We start from the raw sequence: 21,445 nt of genomic DNA on the forward strand, positions 1-21,445 counted from the left end.
CAGTGTGCAGCACCCGGAACCTTCCTTCCAAACAAAGAACTTCAAACTTCCCTGCCTGGAAACAGAATCTGGGCTGTTTTTTATTTTCCAACCTCAGAGAAACAAACGATTTTGGTTGAGGAGCAAGTCGGAGATGGCAGAAACTACAACAAAAAACATGACATCTTTTTTTATGTTTAATTGCTTCGCTCTTAGCTGGACTTCCCAAATTAAGAGACTTTAATAAATTAACTAGGTTATATCCTTAATGTTAAAGTTGGTAATAACATTGTGGGGTTGATGGTCTATTGTTTGCCAGTGGTACAACAACAGAGCTGTTATTACCTAAATCAAATCGATTAGACGCAACATGAAATGTCTTTGTCTTTTAACATTAAAAGACATTTACATTTAAACAATAAGACTATTAGACTGTTGAACATGGAACCCCCATCCTAAAGTTCTATCTCCAGCAATACAACATACTACTAATAGGACAATACTGTACTCTACATGCTTGATAACCTGGGCAATTTATCAGGGCAAGTATCTTCAGAACTGCTGTATCAGTTGTGCCAAACTTTTTCTGCATTAAATATTCAGAGCGTTTCATATATAAAATGAACCCAATTAGAGTTAAAATGGGGAAAGTGTAATGAGTCTCAAGTCAGAATGCTTGTCTTCAGAAGTACTCTGCTAATGAGCCCTTGTTGGTTTTTACACACTTTAAATGGTGTGGCAGTGTCATTTCTTGCAGTTGTAAATGTTTAATTCAAGTTGAATGAGTGGGTGGTGACTGAGTTAATAACCAAGGCACTGGTCGGGGTGTTTTTCAACTGATGGTTAGCTACTTTTAAAGGCCCAGTGCAATGAAAATTCATTTGTTCCTGTATTTGATATTATATTGTACAACAGCAGATGAAGCTAACACTGTGAAAGAGTGAAAAAATGGATAATTGTTGCTGGTTGAAAATACAATTTACACAGGGCGGGAGTTTTGGCTTCCATGATGACATCACCATTCAGTAAATTGATTGAATAGACCAATAAGAAAGACAGTTTCAAACTTCTTTGCCAATAACAGCTAGTTTTAAGTTTCCCCTCCCCACTCAGACCCCCCCCAGACTGTATTAGCAAAATTATTGCGTGAGAATGTTTTTTTGCTAAAAAGCTTCTTTTTTTTTTTTTCATTATAAGGGACATTGTTATCCAGCATTGTTTTGATATTGATATAAAAACAGCTGCATTGGGCCTTTAAGAAAGGTGCCAAATGAGGGCTGTGATCCAACTCAGATGTCTTTGTTGAAGTGAATCACTCCTAAACTTGGACAGGGAGGGACAGGAACCAGCAAACAGAAATAAAGAAGCTACTCAGGAAAGAGTAAAGGATGACCAGATACTGAACACATTACTGAACACATCCCAGACATAAATGGCCTAATTGGGGAGAAGAAAGTAGGCTAGCGTAATGGTAGCCAACATTAGAGAACTATAGAGCATCGTACTGTGGTACTGATAGATCCTGACTTCACAGGGTAATGGGAGGCAAACTATAGGCACAAGAGTAGATCCCAGAGCACCACACTCTACCCATCTACCCAGAACTGTCAGTGTTTTCCCATAAAACCACACACGAGAAGCGACACTTTTCACTTCCAAGGAAATGTAATGTAACCCAGAGCACCAAGGGACTGCTTATGCAGATCACTGAGATATTAGAGAGGAGTTTTCCAGTGGAGGTTCAAACTCTAAACAGGTCCTTGATCTCAAATAAATGGGTCCTTTTTTGCAAACTATCGCCTTAGCCGTCGTACGCTCTGTCCCTGTACTGCTCCTGTCACCAATCCCCACCTGATGTAAAGCGTGTATAAAGCGTGTAGCTACAGTGTGTCATTAAAGGCAGGGGGAGTAGGCTACGTCTGAAGAGCAGCTCTGATTAACATCCTGGGTCTGCAGGGGACAGATAGAGATGATCTTCATGTTTTATATAGATGCCCCAGAAAGAACCAACTGAAACTTGAGGAGTTTAATTCTAAAGAGCAACTCCATGTGCATGTTTGACCTACCTACACAGGCCTGGGTGTCATATTGAAAGGGGTTGTCAAACCTGGGACATTTACAGCACATTTTACATCTAATTTAAAAATCCTTATTTTCTTGACATGGTGTTCAGCTTTGTGGGACTAGGTGGAAAAAAAGTGAACAGTACTAGAGAGTATGAGAAGCATACTGTTGGTGATTAGGGGATGAGTCTTTGCCCCATTCGGCCCAATTAGGAGAGACACCCACAGGGTCAAAGGTTAAGAAGAGATGTGCAGCTCCCTGTTTGTCTTCAGTTATTGGGACTCATCCTCACACTCCCCCCAGCCTTCTTCACGTACACTGGAAGCTTCATTTCTTTCAACAGATTTCTCCTGCAGAGGCCCTAAAGGCTTCCTCAGTATACCTGCACAGCGTTTTAGCAACCTGTTCTACAGTAACAGCATTTTGTCTTCTCAGGCAGCTAATCTAACTGTGTGTATGTATAAAACCTTATCTACATATTGACTCGGTATTAAACCCACACCCTTGTCTGCCATAATAATTACATATCATGTAAAAGGAAGTGCTTCATTCTTCCTGCACCAGGGGCGGGAAGCTGTGGGAGTGCCCACCGGCGCCCGCCCTGCCGACTAACACCTCCAGCGTTGCCTGATATTCAAACACACCCAAAGCCATTGTGTTCCCAATCAATGGTAGACTTCCTATTAAACTGCTACTGCACAGCATCCAAATCACCGTGAGCACAGCGCCATGCAATGTGCCTGGTTTACACCGTAGTAGTGTCCTCTGTCAGACAGCAGAGTGGATGTTATGTGCCTGGTTTACACCGTAGTAGTGTCCTCTGTCAGACAGCAGAGTGGATGTAATGTGCCTGGTTTACACCGTAGTAGTGTCCTCTGTCAGACAGCAGAGTGGATGTTATGTGCCTGGTTACACCGTAGTAGTGTCCTCTGTCAGACAGCAGAGTGGATGTTATGTGCCTGGTTTACACCGTAGTAGTGTCCTCTGTCAGACAGCAGAGTGGATGTAATGTGCCTGGTTTACACCGTAGTAGTGTCCTCTGTCAGACAGCAGAGTGGATGTTATGTGCCTGGTTTACACCGTAGTAGTGTCCTCTGTCAGACAGCAGAGTGGATGTAATGTGCCTGGTTTACACCGTAGTAGTGTCCTCTGTCAGACAGCAGAGTGGATGTAATGTGCCTGGTTTACACCGTAGTAGTGTCCTCTGTCAGACAGCAGAGTGGATGTTATGTGCCTGGTTTACACCGTAGTAGTGTCCTCTGTCAGACAGCAGAGTGGATGTAATGTGCCTGGTTTACACCGTAGTAGTGTCCTCTGTCAGACAGCAGAGTGGATGTTATGTGCCTGGTTTACACCGTAGTAGTGTCCTCTGTCAGACAGCAGAGTGGATGTAATGTGCCTGGTTTACACCGTAGTAGTGTCCTCTGTCAGACAGCAGAGTGGATGTTATGTGCCTGGTTTACACCGTAGTAGTGTCCTCTGTCAGACAGCAGAGTGGATGTAATGTGCCTGGTTTACACCGTAGTAGTGTCCTCTGTCAGACAGCAGAGTGGATGTAATGTGCCTGGTTTACACCGTAGTAGTGTCCTCTGTCAGACAGCAGAGTGGATGTAATGTGCCTGGTTTACACCGTAGTAGTGTCCTCTGTCAGACAGCAGAGTGGATGTAATGTGCCTGGTTTACACCGTAGTAGTGTCCTCTGTCAGACAGCAGAGTGGATGTTATGTGCCTGGTTTACACCGTAGTATGTGTCCTCTGTCAGACAGCAGAGTGGATGTTATGTGCCTGGTTTACACCGTAGTAGTGTCCTCTGTCAGACAGCAGAGTGGATGTTATGTGCCTGGTTTACACCGTAGTAGTGTCCTCTGTCAGACAGCAGAGTGGATGCAATGTGCCTGGTTTACACCGTAGTAGTGTCCTCTGTCAGACAGCAGAGTGGATGTAATGTGCCTGGTTTACACCGTAGTAGTGTCCTCTGTCAGACAGCAGAGTGGATGTAATGTGCCTGGTTTACACCGTAGTAGTGTCCTCTGTCAGACAGCAGAGTGGATGTAATGTGCCTGGTTTACACCGTAGTAGTGTCCTCTGTCAGACAGCAGAGTGGATGTTATGTGCCTGGTTTACACCGTAGTAGTGTCCTCTGTCAGACAGCAGAGTGGATGTAATGTGCCTGGTTTACACCGTAGTAGTGTCCTCTGTCAGACAGCAGAGTGGATGTAATGTGCCTGGTTTACACCGTAGTAGTGTCCTCTGTCAGACAGCAGAGTGGATGTAATGGACAGGTAATAAAGCCAGCAGGGGCCTGTTTAATGCTTGTCAACGGGTCAGCCCCTCAACCGGGGACCACACACACACACACACAGACACACACACACACACACAGTGCATACAGTAATCCAGTCTGACCCAGGAGGTATGTTTACTTCCCCTGGCTCCCTCTCCTTCATTGTGGGTTTATATAAACACTGACAAAGACCCACCAAGCCTTGCAGCAAGACCACATCTATCGCTCTCAACTGACATGTAATCAGCCGCACTGACGCAATCTGGGCAGACCAAATCCGGTTCTTCACACTCACAACTCAAACTCCCAAAGTTCTATCAGTGGAGAGAGTGTTCATTAGTCCAACAAATACATAATTAATGCAATCTAAAAAATACATGTGATAATGAATCAAAATGGGAATGAGACAAAAGCCACAGAGCGAAGTTCTCTCGGGCGATGACAATTCTTTGTTTCGTGTGAACAGTAAGAACTGGTCAGGAGAACCTTGAGATAGTTAGTTACATGTTGGCCAACTGATCTCACTCCAACCATTTCCAACCACAACAAAGCTCTGTTGTACCGTACTTCTCCTCAGAGAACAAAGACTTAACGCTCCCTCTGGCTTGTTAATGCTTCACTCACAAATAGGAGCAATCAGTCTGTTTACTTGAATTCTTTGCTCTCAGTTCTAGAATGGCATTTAGGCTATTCAACCAGATAAAAAAAGGCATCATCCAATAGAAATGTAGTTTTCAGTAACGTATGTGGTGGCCCTCTTAAGGAAGTGTGCTAAATTGATCCAACCCACCTGACTGACTATGAAAACCTTTGTAATGTGATATACTTGAATAACAACTTAACCTATGGGGTTGAGCAAAAATTATTACAAACAATTGTCGAGCACCTTTCCAAAATCACAAGTCTTTTATTCTCCCTCTCTTCATTGAGAGGTAGATGATGATACCGTCTAGGGTGATGATGTCTGAATTCTGCTGAGATTATTTGTCAAAAACGACTGAATTTCACAGTTAATTGGGCTTGTTAATTAGCACAGGATGTCTAATTCCCATTGCAGTCAATGTGCTAAATGGTAGAGCTTTATCAAGCAGATGCCTTTCCTTAACACCCAAGATAAAGACAGGCACCCAGGCCCTATACAACAAGCCTGGCAAGGCTATACTACACTGTACATTATAGCACCCAGACCCTGTACAACAAGCCTGGCTAGGCTATACTACACTGTACATTATACCCGACCCTGTACAACAAGCCTGGCTAGGCTATACTACACTGTACATTACAGCACCCAGACCCTGTACAACAAGCCTGGCTAGGCTATACTACACTGTACATTACAGCACCCAGACCCTGTACAACAAGCCTGGCTAGGCTATACTACACTGTACATTACAGCACCCAGACCCTGTACAACAAGCCTGGCTAGGCTATACTACACTGTACATTACAGCACCCAGACCCTGTACAACAAGCCTGGCTAGGCTTACTACACTGCATTACAGCACCCAGACCCTGTACAACAAGTCTGGCTAGGCTATACTACACTGTACATTACAGCACCCAGACCCTGTACAACAAGCCTGGCTAGGCTATACTACACTGTACATTACAGCACCCAGACCCTGTACAACAAGTCTGGCTAGGCTATACTACACTGTACATTACAGCACCCAGACCCTGTACAACAAGCCTGGCTAGGCTATACTACACAGCACCCAGACCCTGTACATTACAGCACACTGTACAGCACCCAGGCCCTGTACAACAAGCCTGGCTAGGCTATACTACACTGTACATTACAGCACCCAGACAAACAAGCCTGGCTAGGCTATACTACACTGTACATTACAGCACCCAGACCCTGTACAACAAGCCTGGCTAGGCTATACTACACTGTACATTACAGCACCCAGACCCTGTACAACAAGCCTGGCTAGGCTATACTACACTGTACATTACAGCACCCAGACCCTGTACAACAAGCCTGGCTAGGCTATACTACACTGTACATTATAGCACCCAGACCCTGTACAACAAGCCTGGCTAGGCTAGGCTATACTACACTGTACATTACAGCACCCAGACCCTGTACAACAAGCCTGGCTAGGCTATACTACACTGTACATTACAGCACCCAGGCCCTGTACAACAAGTCTGGCTAGGCTATACTACACTGTACATTACAGCACCCAGACCCTGTACAACAAGCCTGGCTAGGCTATACTTACACTGGCTAGGCTACATTACAGCACCCAGGCCCTGTACAACAAGCCTGGCTAGGCTATACTACACTGTACATTATAGCACCCAGACCCTGCAAAACAAGCCTGGCTAGGCTATACTACACTGTACATTACAGCACCCAGACCCTGTACAACAAGCCTGGCTAGGGCCTCCCGGGTGGCAGTGGTTAAGCACCCAGACCCTGCGTCAACAAGCCATGGCTGGGTTCTATACTCTGTGTGACATTACAGCACCCAGAATTGGCCCAGCGACAAGCCTGGCTTAGGCTAATCGGTAGGGATGTCATTTCTCAGCGCACCCAGCGACTCCTGTGACGGGCAGTGCAACAAGGTTGCCAGGTGCACTGTACCTCAGACACAGGTGCGGCTGTTCAACAAGCCTGGTTATACTAATGTACATTACAGACCCAGACCCTGTACAACTGGCCCGGGTTGGAGCCTGGCTGGCTATACTACACTGTCGGAGGACCCAGACTTTCAACCTGGCTAGTCTATCTCACTGAGCCAGCACCCAGACCCTGTACAGACAAGATAGTAGCTACTACAACAAATTGGATACCACCCAACCTTGGGGAGAAAAAGGGTAAAATTAAAAATAATAATAATAATAAAAAAATAAAACAAGCCTGGCTAGGCTATACTACACTGTACATTACAGCACCCAGACCCTGTACAACAAGCCTGGCTAGGCTATACTACACTGTACATTACAGCACCCAGACCCTGTACAACAAGCCTGGCTAGGCTATACTACACTGTACATTACAGCACCCAGACCCTGTACAACAAGTCTGGCTAGGCTATACTACACTGTACATTACAGCACCCAGACCCTGTACAACAAGTCTGGCTAGGCTATACTACACTGTACATTACAGCACCCAGACCCTGTACAACAAGTCTGGCTAGGCTATACTACACTGTACATTACAGCACCCAGACCCTGTACAACAAGCCTGGCTAGGCTATACTACACCGTACATTACAGCACCCAGACCCTGTACAACAAGCCTGTACATTAAAAAATATACCCAGGCTATACTACACTGTACATTACAGCACCCAGACCCTGTACAACAAGCCTGGCTAGGCTATACTACACTGTACATTACAGCACACAGACCCTGTACAACAAGCCTGGCTAGGCTATACTACACTGTACATTACAGCACCCAGACCCTGTACAACAAGTCTGGCTAGGCTATACTACACTGTACATTATAGCACCCAGACCCTGTACAACAAGTCTGGCTAGGCTATACTACACTGTACATTACAGCACCCAGACCCTGTACAACAAGCCTGGCTAGGCTATACTACACTGTACATTACAGCACCCAGACCCTGTACAACAAGTCTGGCTAGGCTATACTACACTGTACATTACAGCACCCAGACCCTGTACAACAAGCCTGGCTAGGCTATACTACACTGTACATTACAGCACCCAGACCCTGTACAACAAGCCTGGCTAGGCTATACTACACTGTACATTACAGCACCCAGGCCCTGTACAACAAGCCTGGCTAGGCTATACTACACTGTACATTATAGCACCCAGACCCTGCAAAACAAGCCTGGCTAGGCTATACTACACTGTACATTACAGCACCCAGACCCAGTACAACAAGCCTGGCTAGGGCCTCCCGGGTGGCGCAGTGGTTAAGGGCGCTGTACTGCAGCGTCAGCTGTGCCATCAGAGTCCCTGGGTTCGCGCCCAGGCTCTGTCGTGACCGGGAGGTCCGTGGGGCGACGCACAATTGGCCTAGCGTCGTCCGGGTTAGGGAGGGCTTGGTCGGTAGGGATGTCCTTGTCTCAGCGCACACCAGCGACTCCTGTGGCGGGCCGGGAGCAGTGCGCGCTAACCAAGGTTGCCAGGTGCACGGTGTAGCCTCCGACACATTGGTGCGGCTGGCTTCCGGGTTGGATGCGCGCTGTGTTAAGAAGCAGTACGGCTGGCTGGGTTGTGTATCGGAGGACGCATGACTTTCAACCTTCGTCTCTCCCGAGCCCGTACGGGAGTTGTAGCGATGAGACAAGATAGTAGCTACTACAACAAATTGGATACCACGAAATTGGGGAGAAAAAGGGGTAAAATTAAAAAAATAATAATAATAATAATAAAAAAATAAAACAAGCCTGGCTAGGCTATACTACACTGTACATTACAGCACCCAGACCCTGTACAACAAGAATGGCTAGGCTATACTACACTGTACATTACAGCACCCAGACCCTGTACAACAAGCCTGGCTAGGCTATACTACACTGTACATTACAGCACCCAGACCCTGTACAACAAGCCTGGCTAGGCTATACTACACTGTACATTACAACACCCAGACCCTGTAAAACAAGCCTGGCTAGGCTATACTACACTGTACATTACAGCACCCAGACCCAGTACAACAAGCCTGGCTAGGGCCTCCTGGCGCTGGTACATTACAGCAGCCAGACTGTGCCATCAAGTCCTGGCTAGCGCCCAGGCTCTGACTGACCGGGAGGTCCGTGACAGCACCCAATTGGCCTAGACCCTGTAAACAAGCTTGGCTAGGCTATGTCCACTGTCATCAGCGCACACCAGACTCCTGTGGCAACAAGTGGCTGGTATGCCAGGTGCACTGTACCTCCGACAGCGGCTGGCTTCCGACGCGCTGTGTTAACAAGCCTGGCTAGGCTATCGGAGGACACTGTACCTTCAGCACCCAGACCCTGGACAACAAGCGATGAGACAAGATAGTATACTACAACTGTACATTGGGGGAGAAAAAGGGGTACCCAAAAAATAATAATAATAATAAAAAAATAAAACAAGCCTGGCTAGGCTATACTACACTGTACATTACAGCACCCAGACCCTGTACAACAAGCCTGGCTAGGCTATACTACACTGTACATTACAGCACCCAGACCCTGTACAACAAGCCTGGCTAGGCTATACTACACTGTACATTACGGCACTCAATGATCGATTCTACATCTTAATTAGGCAAACGACAAACAAGTGCAGGACTTAATGAACCGTGTACTTTATCAAACAGCTGGGTGAATATATTTATTGAGACCAACGTTACATTTAATGATTTGGGCAATTAACTGTGGACCCCTTCTCTAATCTCAGAGGACACTGAGGGGATGGGGAGGGGAGGCACCGGGGACTGCCCTAAATGAAAAGCAGCTGACAAATAATTGTCGTCCCCAGAGTTCTGGAACATAAGAGACTGAACAGATTTTGTGTTTAGAAATAAATATATCATACACGATGTCTCAATTCCCGGTGTGGTGAAATGAAAGTCATTTGCATGGCTTGATAGAACTGCGGGGAATTCTAGTGTGAAGTCTCCAGACCGTTCTGTTGTTGCTGGAGATATCGCTTGTTTAATGTCCAGGAATATCTAGGAAAAATACCCCAAAAAGAAGGAAGAAACAACACTGGAACCTACCAAGGACCTCCAGTTCTGAGGTATTATTATTAGTGCAGTCTGTTTGATTACCATCCATTCCATTTAAATGGATCAAATGGGAAAGCAGTGGAAAAGCGCCAGAAAAAAAAATGAAGCTGGAGCCCAAAAGTGTGACTTGGATTTAATATTTTATAATTGCCAAGGGACATTCCAAGATCAATGAATTTTTTGCCCGGGACGCACATCAGAAAGAGATGTACTTCAGTATTTTTAGGGAACATGGTCTATTTAATTCCAGTGTCTGATGCATGTGAAATATGCCTTTCATGGCCTCCTTCTGTTCCCCCAGGCGCTGCTGCGGGCAGACATTACCACTTTTAATGGGCCGCCATGAGAAGAGGCAAGTCAGCCAATAACCCATCCTCACTAACGGAGCCACTCGCTGCCTTGTTTATTCTCCTGCACCATTTTCTATTTTCTAGAGGGATAATTTTAGCCACACTGTTTTTATCATAAAAAATAACAATATGAGAGGAATAAATTGCATCACAACAAATGTATAGAAATGTACAAAACGTAACCATTTAAAAGGTTCTTTATAGTCTGTTAGTTAAAGGGCATATCAGCCATTTGAATGAAGCACTGATTGATATGAGATAAAGGAATGGTGGCTGGCTCTATATTAGAGGGGTGATGCAGAGTAATTGCCAGAACAAGGCAAGTTCTCTCACAGTGGAAGGCTAGAGAGAGAAAGGGGGGTGGATGGGGTCTACTGTACACTAGGGTCTGTAGTACTGAGAAGGGGCTGAAAGGATTGTTTATGATTGAAGTATGTTTATGTTTGAGATGTGAAGCAAGGTATGGAAAAAATATACCCAAGTCTACTCCCACAACAAATGATTCCAATAGAGAGGGAATTATATACATACAACACCAGCAACAATCTATTTACTCATTGGTTCTTCTTTGAGTTCTTCTGCATTGCAAACAGTAACATTTATCATGAATTTGATAGTGGAGAACCAGCTGACAGATTTGTCAGTAATACTTCCACATGCATGCTGTCCTACTATGTGCCAGACAGGTGCTTTGACTAGCCTGGCATCTCAATGCATAAATTCAATTAGAGTCTTCCTGAAGCGCCTCCATCTGCAAACAATATGGTGCCCTTCTTTTTAATCAAACCTTCCCCGGCAAGCGACCAAAGGCCCTTCAAATTAAAAGTAATATCCAGGAATGCTCTTTCTAACTCATGCTGCGGACACGAGGCACTGAGACCAACCAAAACGAAAGAAAAATTAAAAATCCTAATAAGCAAACTAAGCCTGTCTGAATGTGGAATGTTAATTCTGAAAAAGCATCTACTTGTGTCTCTAGTCTGCTTAGAGAAAGAGCACATGTAAGTAATGCTGCACTATAAGTACACTATATAACGATGGAACATTCATTATACAGTAACCTCGTCTTATCTAGAAAGTTGAGGCCAGATCTGCTGTTTTTCTTCAGTTAGAGCAGTATACATTAACCTCCACAAGGAAACATATTAAATCAGATCCTGTTGTGGAAAACTTTGAATCTCTATGTTTATGTTGGCATTCCTGCCATCTAGTTATTCTGCCTACTGCTATACATTTCAACAAAAAAATGTTCCCTCAGCCCCATGCCAGCTTTTAATAAAAGATCATTTGCAGCATTTCCACTTGTTTCTTTCCCCAAGGCTCCAACCTTTAGAGCTGACAATGTAGCTGACAAAAGTAATCCAGTCAAAAGAAAAACTAACTTTAATAAATAGTAACAACAAATCCAACCACTTTCCCGGCGATGTCACAATGCTACGCTGCACAAACCAATCACGGCTAATTCTAACATCAGACAGAGAGAGAGAGAACACACTATAAATAACTCCACTAAGTGACACAAAGACACACAGGAGTTCCTGGAGCGAGTCAGAGCAGCGAGGAGGGCGCATACTCTCTGACTGATCTCTCAGGGGTCTTGCCATTGCAGTTACACAGGCTGACTAGGCCGCTTCATATCGACAACTTCGTTAGCAGCCCTCCCAAACCCTCAATTCATACAACTACGTTATGTTATCACTGACAGACTGAGAGACGCAATTTAGACTGGAGACCCAGAGCTCTTAGCTAGCTCCTCCAGGACTGGGGAAAGAAACAGAGAGAGTGTGGTATTAGACAGAAAATATAAAATGATGGCTAGTATAGAGGTATTCTATCTATTCTTTCTCTGTAAGTGGACTGGAGGCGTGGGATGGGATGGGGAGAGGGGGTTTGGAGGACGGCAGTGGGATGTGGAGAGGGGGTTTGGAGGGGGCCCTGGATGTTGGGATGTCCCCATGTCCCTGGCCAGCAGGCAGCGTCTGTGGGCTAGAGAACCAGGCTTTATCGGCCCTGTCTCCATGGCACCAGTAGCACAAGAAAAACTGCAGCAAATTTCATTCTTCAGAAATTTAATTATATCAAGATTAACAAGGGAGGTAATTAATTTCTTTAAGATGGGTATCTTTTAATTGCCTGGGGCTCAACTTTGTTGTCAAAACTGTATATTTAACCATTATTTCAGGGCAAAGTTTTAAAGGCAGAGAAAAGCGGAGGATCACTGCTTTCACCATGAATATGGAAATATAGGAGTTTCTTATCTAAACGATTATTTTACAGTATTAGCACAAATACACACATTTATGTACATATATACATGTAAAATTGTATTTATTAATGCCACAAAGAAGTCGACAAAGAATATTGTGAATTCCATAAAAATCTGAGTTTCACTCTAATTAAAATAATGAGGCATGTTAAGTTTGTATATTTTTACAGCTTGGACAGACTGCTCCATTCCACTGGCTTGTTACAGGCATGGCCATCTAGTGTACTAAGCTAATGGGCTGTGTAGAATGGACAGAACGGCTAGTCTGCGTCTGAAAATGCACCTTGTTCCCTATATAGTGCACTACTTTTGGCCAGGGTCTGCATAGGGCTCTGGTCAAAAGTAGTGCACTATATGGGGAATATGTTGCCATTTTGGGGACACACCTGGTCTCCATGTCATAGATCCAAGGTTACAACACTGGCCCATTGTCTGGTTCTGGACCATTCTCCATGCCAGGATCTCACACTGCCCAGCAGATTGTCAGCACAAACACAAACATGATTACAGTCAAGGGAATGTGGTTAGGTAACAGAGCTGTTGTTGTCTGAGGAGACAGAGTTGGCTAATGTCTGTTTGAAACCCTACAACAGAACAATGTGTGATCAAACCATTTATCATAAGTTTTCCGATATGTAAATGTTCCTGACTGAACAATTTCCTCAGTGTACAAGATCACTCAACTCAGCGATGTGATATGATGATGACTGTTATAAGTATTTTACAAGCATAGAGCCAGTGGGAGGCGTGTTACTCTGGAAGGGTTGAAAAGCTTCCCTGACGTCTCTCTCTGCAAGTCTGGACAGGGACCGTTCATCAGTCTGCCGGACAACTGAGACAACTCACCTAATAGCCTCGCTGCTACTATGTCCAGAGTCCTCTCAGCTAGCAAAGACGTCCAGCATGGACACAGCAATGTCTATGATAGGGCCATCAGAGAATCCAGCTATAAAGGTAGGAATCTAGTCCAGCTGTCCATTTCATTTGACCGTGCTTCTTTAACCCTTTAGGCAACATCTTCACCGGCATTCCTCTCACCTCACAAACCACTATCATCCTCTGAGCTTGAAGGCATAAGGCAGTAGCCTCTCATTGGTAACTGTGGTCTAATTTCTTGGAAACCTGTAGCCTCTATTACTCAGTGATTATGAGGTGGTTAGTTGCGGGGTGTGCTTGTTGAAGCCGGTGGGCAGCCAGGGCTGAGTGTGAACCGGAGGGGGCCCGAGCTTTCCGGGCTGAGTGTGAACTGGAGGGGGCCAGGGCTTTCAGGGCTGAGTGTGAACTGGAGGGGGCCAGGGCTTTCAGGGCTGAGTGTGAACTGGAGGGGGCCAGGGCTTTCAGGGCTGAGTGTGGACTGAAGGGGGCCAGGGCTTTCAGGACTGAGTGTGGACTGGAGGGGGCCAGGGCTTTCAGGGCTCAGTGTGGACTGGAGGGGGCCAGGGCTTTCAGGACTGAGTGTGGACTGGAGGGGGCCAGGGCTTTCCAGGGCTGAGTGTGGACTGGAGGGGGCCAGGTCTATCAGGAGCTGCAGGAGGACAGGAACTCCCAGCCACACACTGTCACCTACTACAACAGCCACCTGGCCTCCAGACTGGCCATAACTATCTTGGAGTTTCACAGTCAAATAGGCTACCAAGTCTATACATGTGTAAGGGGTTGAGTAATCACTATGGAGGGATTGTTTCATCCTGTAAACATTGTTTTGTGAAGTGCATTAATCAGCACAATAGGAATGTTGTTCTTGTCATGGAAAACCTGATTGAATATGATCCAAGGTTGGTAATATTCAATGACCCATAGTGTAATTAATCATACTTAATGTCATGTCTACAGGTACACGTCTACAATATACTCGCCACACACATGCTCGCCACATACACACGCATCTTCGTACAGTGTCATATCTTTAACACCATGATTCATCACTATTGAACTCTTTCTGATCTTGGAATCTATTAGTTCTATTTCCATTCATGTGGGAATTAAAAACATTGATTTTAAACCGTGTTGACAGTTTTATAAAGAACCTAACCAGCCATGCATGATGATGGCCATCTCATCAATTCATATGTTCTGCATTCCATACATATTCAAAGAGCATGACACAAATACATTGGAGAAAATTGAAACATTTAAATATGAAAGATAATAAAATATGGTATTCAATTCTAACTGTATTCAGTTGCCTGATGTTTGTCTCACAATAACAGAGTTAATTTTATTAAGAGGACAAAAGTATAAAACAAATATTTTCCAAGTGACAAAGATCACAAACAGATTTCTATTCAAGGACTTTAACCAGCAGTCAGCCTACGATCAGTAGTCTATAGTCTATAGCATTGCACTGTGATGCCAGGGATGCTGGCTGGCAAAGTGCAGTATGGTACAGCTCTAAGAACATGGCATCTGGCCAAGTACAGCAGCTCCTGTAACACTTCTTAAAGACTCAACTTCATCTCCTCTCTTTGTCCCGCTCTGGAAAAAGAAATAGAACTGCCTAAAGACAAAAAGTAAAACGAGCATTACGATCTTACTGACATTACGCAACCGATAACAGCCTCTTGGTGCCCCCTCTAATCAGGACTATGTATGTACCATGTTAAAGCTGTAGAGATAACCCACAGGAGTCCTCCTGCATGGCTCATTATATCATCACACTACATATGTAAATGTGGGCTCCATTCCAGAACCTCTTCAAAATTCCATATGTTACTCATGCTGCATTCCTTTCTGTTGAGGTATTCAAATGACAGCCAATTGGAGGTCAAGGCCAATTAATACATACATAATACCAATCAAATATCGTTAAAATCCTCCATATGGTAACAGCAAAGGGAAAAACACTCCGATGCAATACAGTAGTTACTCCCCTGAGCAACATGTTAAGGACGGTTAATAGAGGAGCACGCCTTTAGCCTCTTCCACTGTGCTCTCAGTGAAATCCCACTGGACAGATGGAATGGGCAGGGGAAAGGAGAGGAGGAGGAGGGAGGGAGTGGTGGATGTCCCCTCTCCCTAACCCAGTCCCAGTCCCCTTCTCCTCCCCTCAGAACAAGTTTCTCCTCTCTGCCTCTCTTTCCTGTTTGTCTGGCTGAAGACATGGCCGTTTACTCCCAGGCAGCACGTTGGGAGGGAAGGAGAGGAAGAGGAGGAGAAGAGAGCGAAAGAGAGGAAGGGAAGAGAGTACAGGGGGAGGATAGAAGGAAGGGGGAGGTGGGGGGAGGATGGAGGGGAGAAACTGCACACTCCAAGTTGGGATTGATTTACTTCATTAACCGAGATTACAAGTTTAACTTACAAACCAGAGGTCAAAATTTCTCATTAACAAGGGGACCGTGGAGAACCCAAGGGCTTGGAGACCAGTCTTATTACTGACTACACATTTCAATCTGTCTTTGATGTTCCATGTCTGCCTTTCTCCCCCTCTTCTCCTCTCCTATTTTTTGGCAGAGAGGTTGATTTTAATTGTAGCTATAGAACAGAGCATAGTTTGCCTGTAAGCCAGCCTCCACATCTGTAGTGAGTGCAGCTTTAGTGATATTGGGTGCAGTCCATAGCTCGGGGCTAATTTTAATGGTTCCCCCTTTCATTGGAGGCTCAGATTGTTTTCCACGTGATTCCTGTTAATTTAGCTGTAGGAAAGGGCATCAGTTTTCCTTCTGCTTTTCCCCTCTCTCTCTCTTTGCCTCTTGCTCTATTGCCTCACTCCATTTTTCTGATCTAAACCCTGAAAGTAAGAAGGTGAAATGAATTCAAATGGAAAAATAGTCTGCTTGCTATTAAATGTCTTCTTGCCGTACCTTTTCCACCCAGCACTGCCTGGGAGAGACAGATAGGAGTGTGACAGTGTGGTTATACAGTACTGTACAAGTCCGGGCAATTTAGCTGCCATTGTTGTTGTACGTCAACAAACAAGGCTGTTCCTTTGATGTGATAAATGGCCCAACTGTCTAGATGATGATAACTGTGTGCTCGTAAACGTGTCAAGGATGTTTCAGAGCTCAGAGCACGTTTTACACTACAATATGTTCCATCATAGTAGAGGCACTGGGATCTTTACATTTATTTAAAAGCTAAAGCGTGTCCTGATATTGGCCAATACTACAGTTCGGAAATTTCACCCTACATTGACACTCTCCCCAACAATACTAAACCTTCTATTCTTCTTTTAAAAGGGATTAAAACCACAACATGGGCAGTTCATGCCCAAACAACTACCGATGAATTACTACTGCTCTGAAACTATTCCGTTTGTGAAAGGAAGGAGACTAGTGATGTAACATAGTAACATAGTAACAAAGTGATGGTGACAGTAGAATAATCTAATGAAAATGGAATAATCCAGTGTTTGTCTGGGTGACTGGACAGTGACCCTGCTCAGTCTGCCAGGCTGGGATGCATGGCTAACCCATTAGCTGTAAATGTCCCGTAGTTACTGGAGGCTAGTCATGTCAGGGCTGATACTGTAGGCTGATGTTTGAGAAGGTGTAAAGGTAAAGAGCCTCTATTCACCAGTCCTTCTCCTTCTTCATTCCACATCCTCCTTCCACTAGTCCTTCATCCTTCTCTAGCACTCCAGTTGGCTTAGTAGAGCACTTCAAAATCCATCCTTCTCAGCCAGGGGTTGTTGGGGGGTAGTAGGGGGGTCAGTGCTACCGGTGTCTGTGCTGTGACCCACAGCCGGCCCTCGTCTCTCTGCCCCTGTGAACAGGCCCTGCCATTGGCTCCTGGGAACTAATCCGTCCTCCGGAGCCCTGTAAGCCCCCCTTTGTTCCCTCCTGCAGACCAGATCAGGCTGGAGACAGACACTCCCGTCTTGACTGGCTATCAGTTTCAGACCTTTTGGCAGTCTAGTCGAGGCAACCAGGCTCCAGCACAGCACAGCAGAGCTCTGGCCAAGCCACCATCAAAAGGAGGTAGGAAAAAAACATGTACCGAAATTGTGTCACCTGAATTCTGTCACGGTTGGAACACGGCGGTAGGGTGGTCGGAAGGGGTAGAGACGGGGGGATTGTTAAGTTTCAACAGGAGCTCTCTCTACTATAACAGAACGGAGTAACAGAGAACAGGATCTCAAGAAGGTCATTATCCTCCCTCTCCTAATTTGAGCTCTGGCGCAGCAATGAAGGACTGCCTTTGTCTGTCTGGGATTAATGCGGAAAGCTCAGGATGCGATGTCAGAGGGAAGTAATCAGCCAGCCAGGCAGCGTGGGCCCTACTCCTTCATAATGCTGCCTGCCTCTGCTGCCTGCTCCTGGCCAGGGCCCCCGGCTCATTTCTGTGGAGATGAAATCTATGACAAGCCCCTCAGTGAAGCTGAGAGCAGGCAACAGTCCAGTAACACCCACAGGGCCTGCAGGCATCCTGTGACCCCCTTAGAAAAGTCACATTCACTTTGCTCTGGAGAAGGGAAAGAGAACGCCGCTGGCGCTTCCAGCCCATGTGAAATGAAGAAATGTGAGGAGGTGAAAATGAAGTGAAAATAAGTTAAGATTTCTCCCTCTTTCTCCTCCCCCTCTCGCAATCACTCAGAAGAGGGGTGGAGGGGGGTGAGGGGGGGGATGACTTCACTTAATTATAGCCCACTAATTAAACGGGGACAGGACATTAGAAACAGCTCTGGATATTCATGTTTATGTTGTGTGACTGTTTATGTTAGATATATAAACCGGATTGTTGTAGTTTGTTTCTTTTCCGCAGAAAGCAGAGGGTCGAGGGCTCGCTAACCAATCAGGGTAAAACATAGTGAAAGAGGTTGGCACTGCACTCAAGGACCAGAAGTAATGCTTTTATTTAGTTATTTCTGCCTTCTTATACTGGGTGCATTAATGTGCTCTTTCTGCAGCAGATTGCAACTAAGCGAATGATGTGAAGATACAACCCAACAAGCAGGTTATTAAAATGACCAATTGACATTCAGAAATTTTATTCATCATATTCACAGAATCACAGCAGTAATCAGAGAATATCGTGGGGAGGTTGAATAGTTCAACATTTCTTTCTCTGAGAATGTAAAATATTTCTGGTTACAGAATAACTGTGTGTATGACAATGTATAACCCCGTATTGGAGAAAAGTGATAATCGGGCTGTTCTTTAACCATTTTCAACAGGAGACTATTATTTTATAATAACATAATTCATCTTAACTAACAACAGACAGTTAGTCAGAAGGGAGTAAGTCAACACGCTCTGGTCCTGTCGATGTGGATGTTGGTTCATGTATCAGAGATATATTCCCATCATCTTCCCTGTATTAGCTTACTGAGGTCTCCAATGTGGTGCATTAGATACATGCCCCAAACCGGGATAATGTATAACAGATTATTTCTGTTCAGGAGGTCTGGTATTAAGAATACAACAATAATACCCCCAAAACAACAACTCCAATCCTTGGATAATTGATAAACAAACTAACAAACCACCATAACTGCTCCCAATCCCCTCTTCATAGAAATAGATTCCATAGAACATTAACTTGAATGGGGATCCCATTCTAGGGATTGTATTTCTATGCCTCGCACCTTGGTATTGGCTCATGTCTCTAATCTAAAGGGAGACTTCAGAAGGACTCATCTTCATCCACTTTATAGACGAATAAGCATGAGGACAACGTAATGGTTGAGAGGACGGCCTGCACACTGTGTACCAGGCCCACCATAGAACTCTTCCTAAATAATATGAAGACAACAACACAGAGCCAATCAGAGTACAGGGATAATCCAACATCTGGTTCTTGACTAATGAATACCAATACTGCAGAGCATGTGGCCATGCAATTCATCAATGTTCAGTAGAAACAGAAGAGAAACAGTCCACAGGGTGTGTAAACCTGTTGTGTGTGAACATCCCATTCTGGGTATCTAATATGTACACCTTAGTACTCCTACTGGGGTTGGTGAGTAATTACAATTGACATGCATCTCAACAGTGTGGTCCTAAAACGTGTTTTTAGGGTGACTGGGCGGATAATGTGTTTTTGAAAAACGTTTGTTGTATTTGTTCGTTTTGTTTCAGAAGTGATTGTGTAGGTATATATTTCGTCCTCCTACAGCAGGTAAAAGTCAACGACAGAAGCTAACTAGCAGTTGGAAACTTTATAGGGGGGCTCCGGTCTTACCTCGGTCCCTGACGGCGTGGCCCCTGGCGAGTCCATCTTGCGTTTCTTCCGAGGTCCGATGGCAGCTAGCGCGGTCAGGTTCGCGTCTCGTTGCCTCACCAGGGCCATTTCCTGTTGCTGCATCTGAGGGAGACAAAGAACCAGGCACACGTTAGCTTAGCATTACTAGCTCAGCATGACCTTCATGGGTCAACAGATTACATGGGGGTAACGATTCAGAGACATTGGTGAGGTGTGGGAGTGTGCGAAGAAAACCTAGTTAGTAGTAATCTTACTGTACTTGTTGTTTAGATCTACTGGTCTATTGTACATCTACCCTCTATCATAACCAACTGTAACTATTTGACCAACTCTCAGCTGATAGTAAAGGCATGACCAAAATGATTTGGCAGGGAAAATGTATTTCTGTCCCATCTGCCAAAGCAGACTAAGGTGTTACATATCATAAATGGATGAACACAATGGACATCATCAGTAGCAGAGGCATGTCTGTGCGCACAGAACAGGTCTATTGCTGAGAAATTACATTTTAATGTCCATCCCTCCAGTAAATTGCCCATCTCTCTCCCTCTCTCTCCAAACTCAGAGAGAGACAAAATGGCAGCATGTTGTCAGGGTTTAGCAGCGTTCATGTCTAAGTCTGAGTGGTGCTGCATGGTCACATGCCTCATAGTGATTTTTCAGTATGTGATGTGTAAAGGGGAAACAGTGGTGAGGCGCTGCCTGAGGTAATGTCATGTCTGACCTGGGGGCTGAGAGGGAGAAGGGCTGAGGGGAGGGAGGGGAGCGTTGTCTGACCTGGGGCTGAGAGGGAGAAGGGCTGAGGGGAGGGAGGGGAGCGTTGTCTGACCTGGGGGCTGAGAGGGAGAAGGGCTGAGGGGAGGAAGGAGAGCGTTGCTGGGAGCTGGCGTTTCTGCTGCATGGGGCTGGGGCAGGGAGGACGTGTGAGAGCCTGGGGTCATGGCAGCACAGAGGGCGTCAGCTCCACTCCCCCACACCCACGTGCCTATCCTATCAACTCCAGTCACAGCCACAGCACAGAGTGGAGAAAAGCCTGCCTGCCCAACAGCCTGACCAGTGGGGGAGAGGCCTGAGTTGAAGTGAACAGAGACAATCAATGTGTTCTTTCATGTCTTTCATGTTCTTTTATGTTATCTAAGATTGTGTGTATGTGTACAGTATGTGCGTGTTTGTGTACATGCATGCGTGTTGTCTGATCAGGGGAAATGTCATGTTGCTTTCAGATGGTGCTCTGTTTCAGCTGTTATAGGCAGCCAAGCTATATGGAGAAGGTGCTTTTTGTATCCTTGTATGCAATACCTTTGAAATGTTTGAATCCTTCTTGATGTAATGTGATTTGTTGATTCAATTGAAGTATTTAAGCTGTGCATGTGCATGTTGTCTGATCAGAAGAAATGTTGCTTTCAGATGGTGCTCTATAAAAGGTTGCATTGGTTTACAAAAACCTGATCCAAAATGCGCATGCAGTTGTCTCTGAATCTTAAAAAGCCCCAGGCAAAGCATGCCCTTTAGGGTGTTGCCACTTCACATTTATCAAGGCAAAACCGTTGAAAAATTCAAAGCACACTGACAACATAAACTAGGATAAACTAGGAGACAGGAAAAACTACAATAATAACCAGACAGAAATTCACCCAAACTTTACTGCTGCTACTGTGCATTTTCCA

At 45.2% G+C, this 21,445-nt stretch overlaps 1 protein-coding gene across 1 annotated transcript in view; it reads right to left on the bottom strand.

Moving 5' to 3' along the window:
* LOC135565610 (transcription initiation factor TFIID subunit 4-like) overlaps window positions 1-19,912 on the bottom strand; it is a 32,719-nt gene extending 12,807 nt beyond the window's left edge. The window contains exon 1 of the mRNA XM_065013171.1: window positions 19,758-19,912. Coding sequence (XP_064869243.1) covers window positions 19,758-19,880 — 123 coding nt within the window. The 5' untranslated portion in view covers window positions 19,881-19,912. The remainder of the gene's footprint in view (window positions 1-19,757) is intronic.
* Window positions 19,913-21,445: the final 1,533 nt, after the last annotated feature.

This window comes from Oncorhynchus nerka, linkage group LG28 (assembly GCF_034236695.1).
Source record: "Oncorhynchus nerka isolate Pitt River linkage group LG28, Oner_Uvic_2.0, whole genome shotgun sequence".
Classification (NCBI taxonomy): domain Eukaryota; kingdom Metazoa; phylum Chordata; class Actinopteri; order Salmoniformes; family Salmonidae; genus Oncorhynchus; species Oncorhynchus nerka.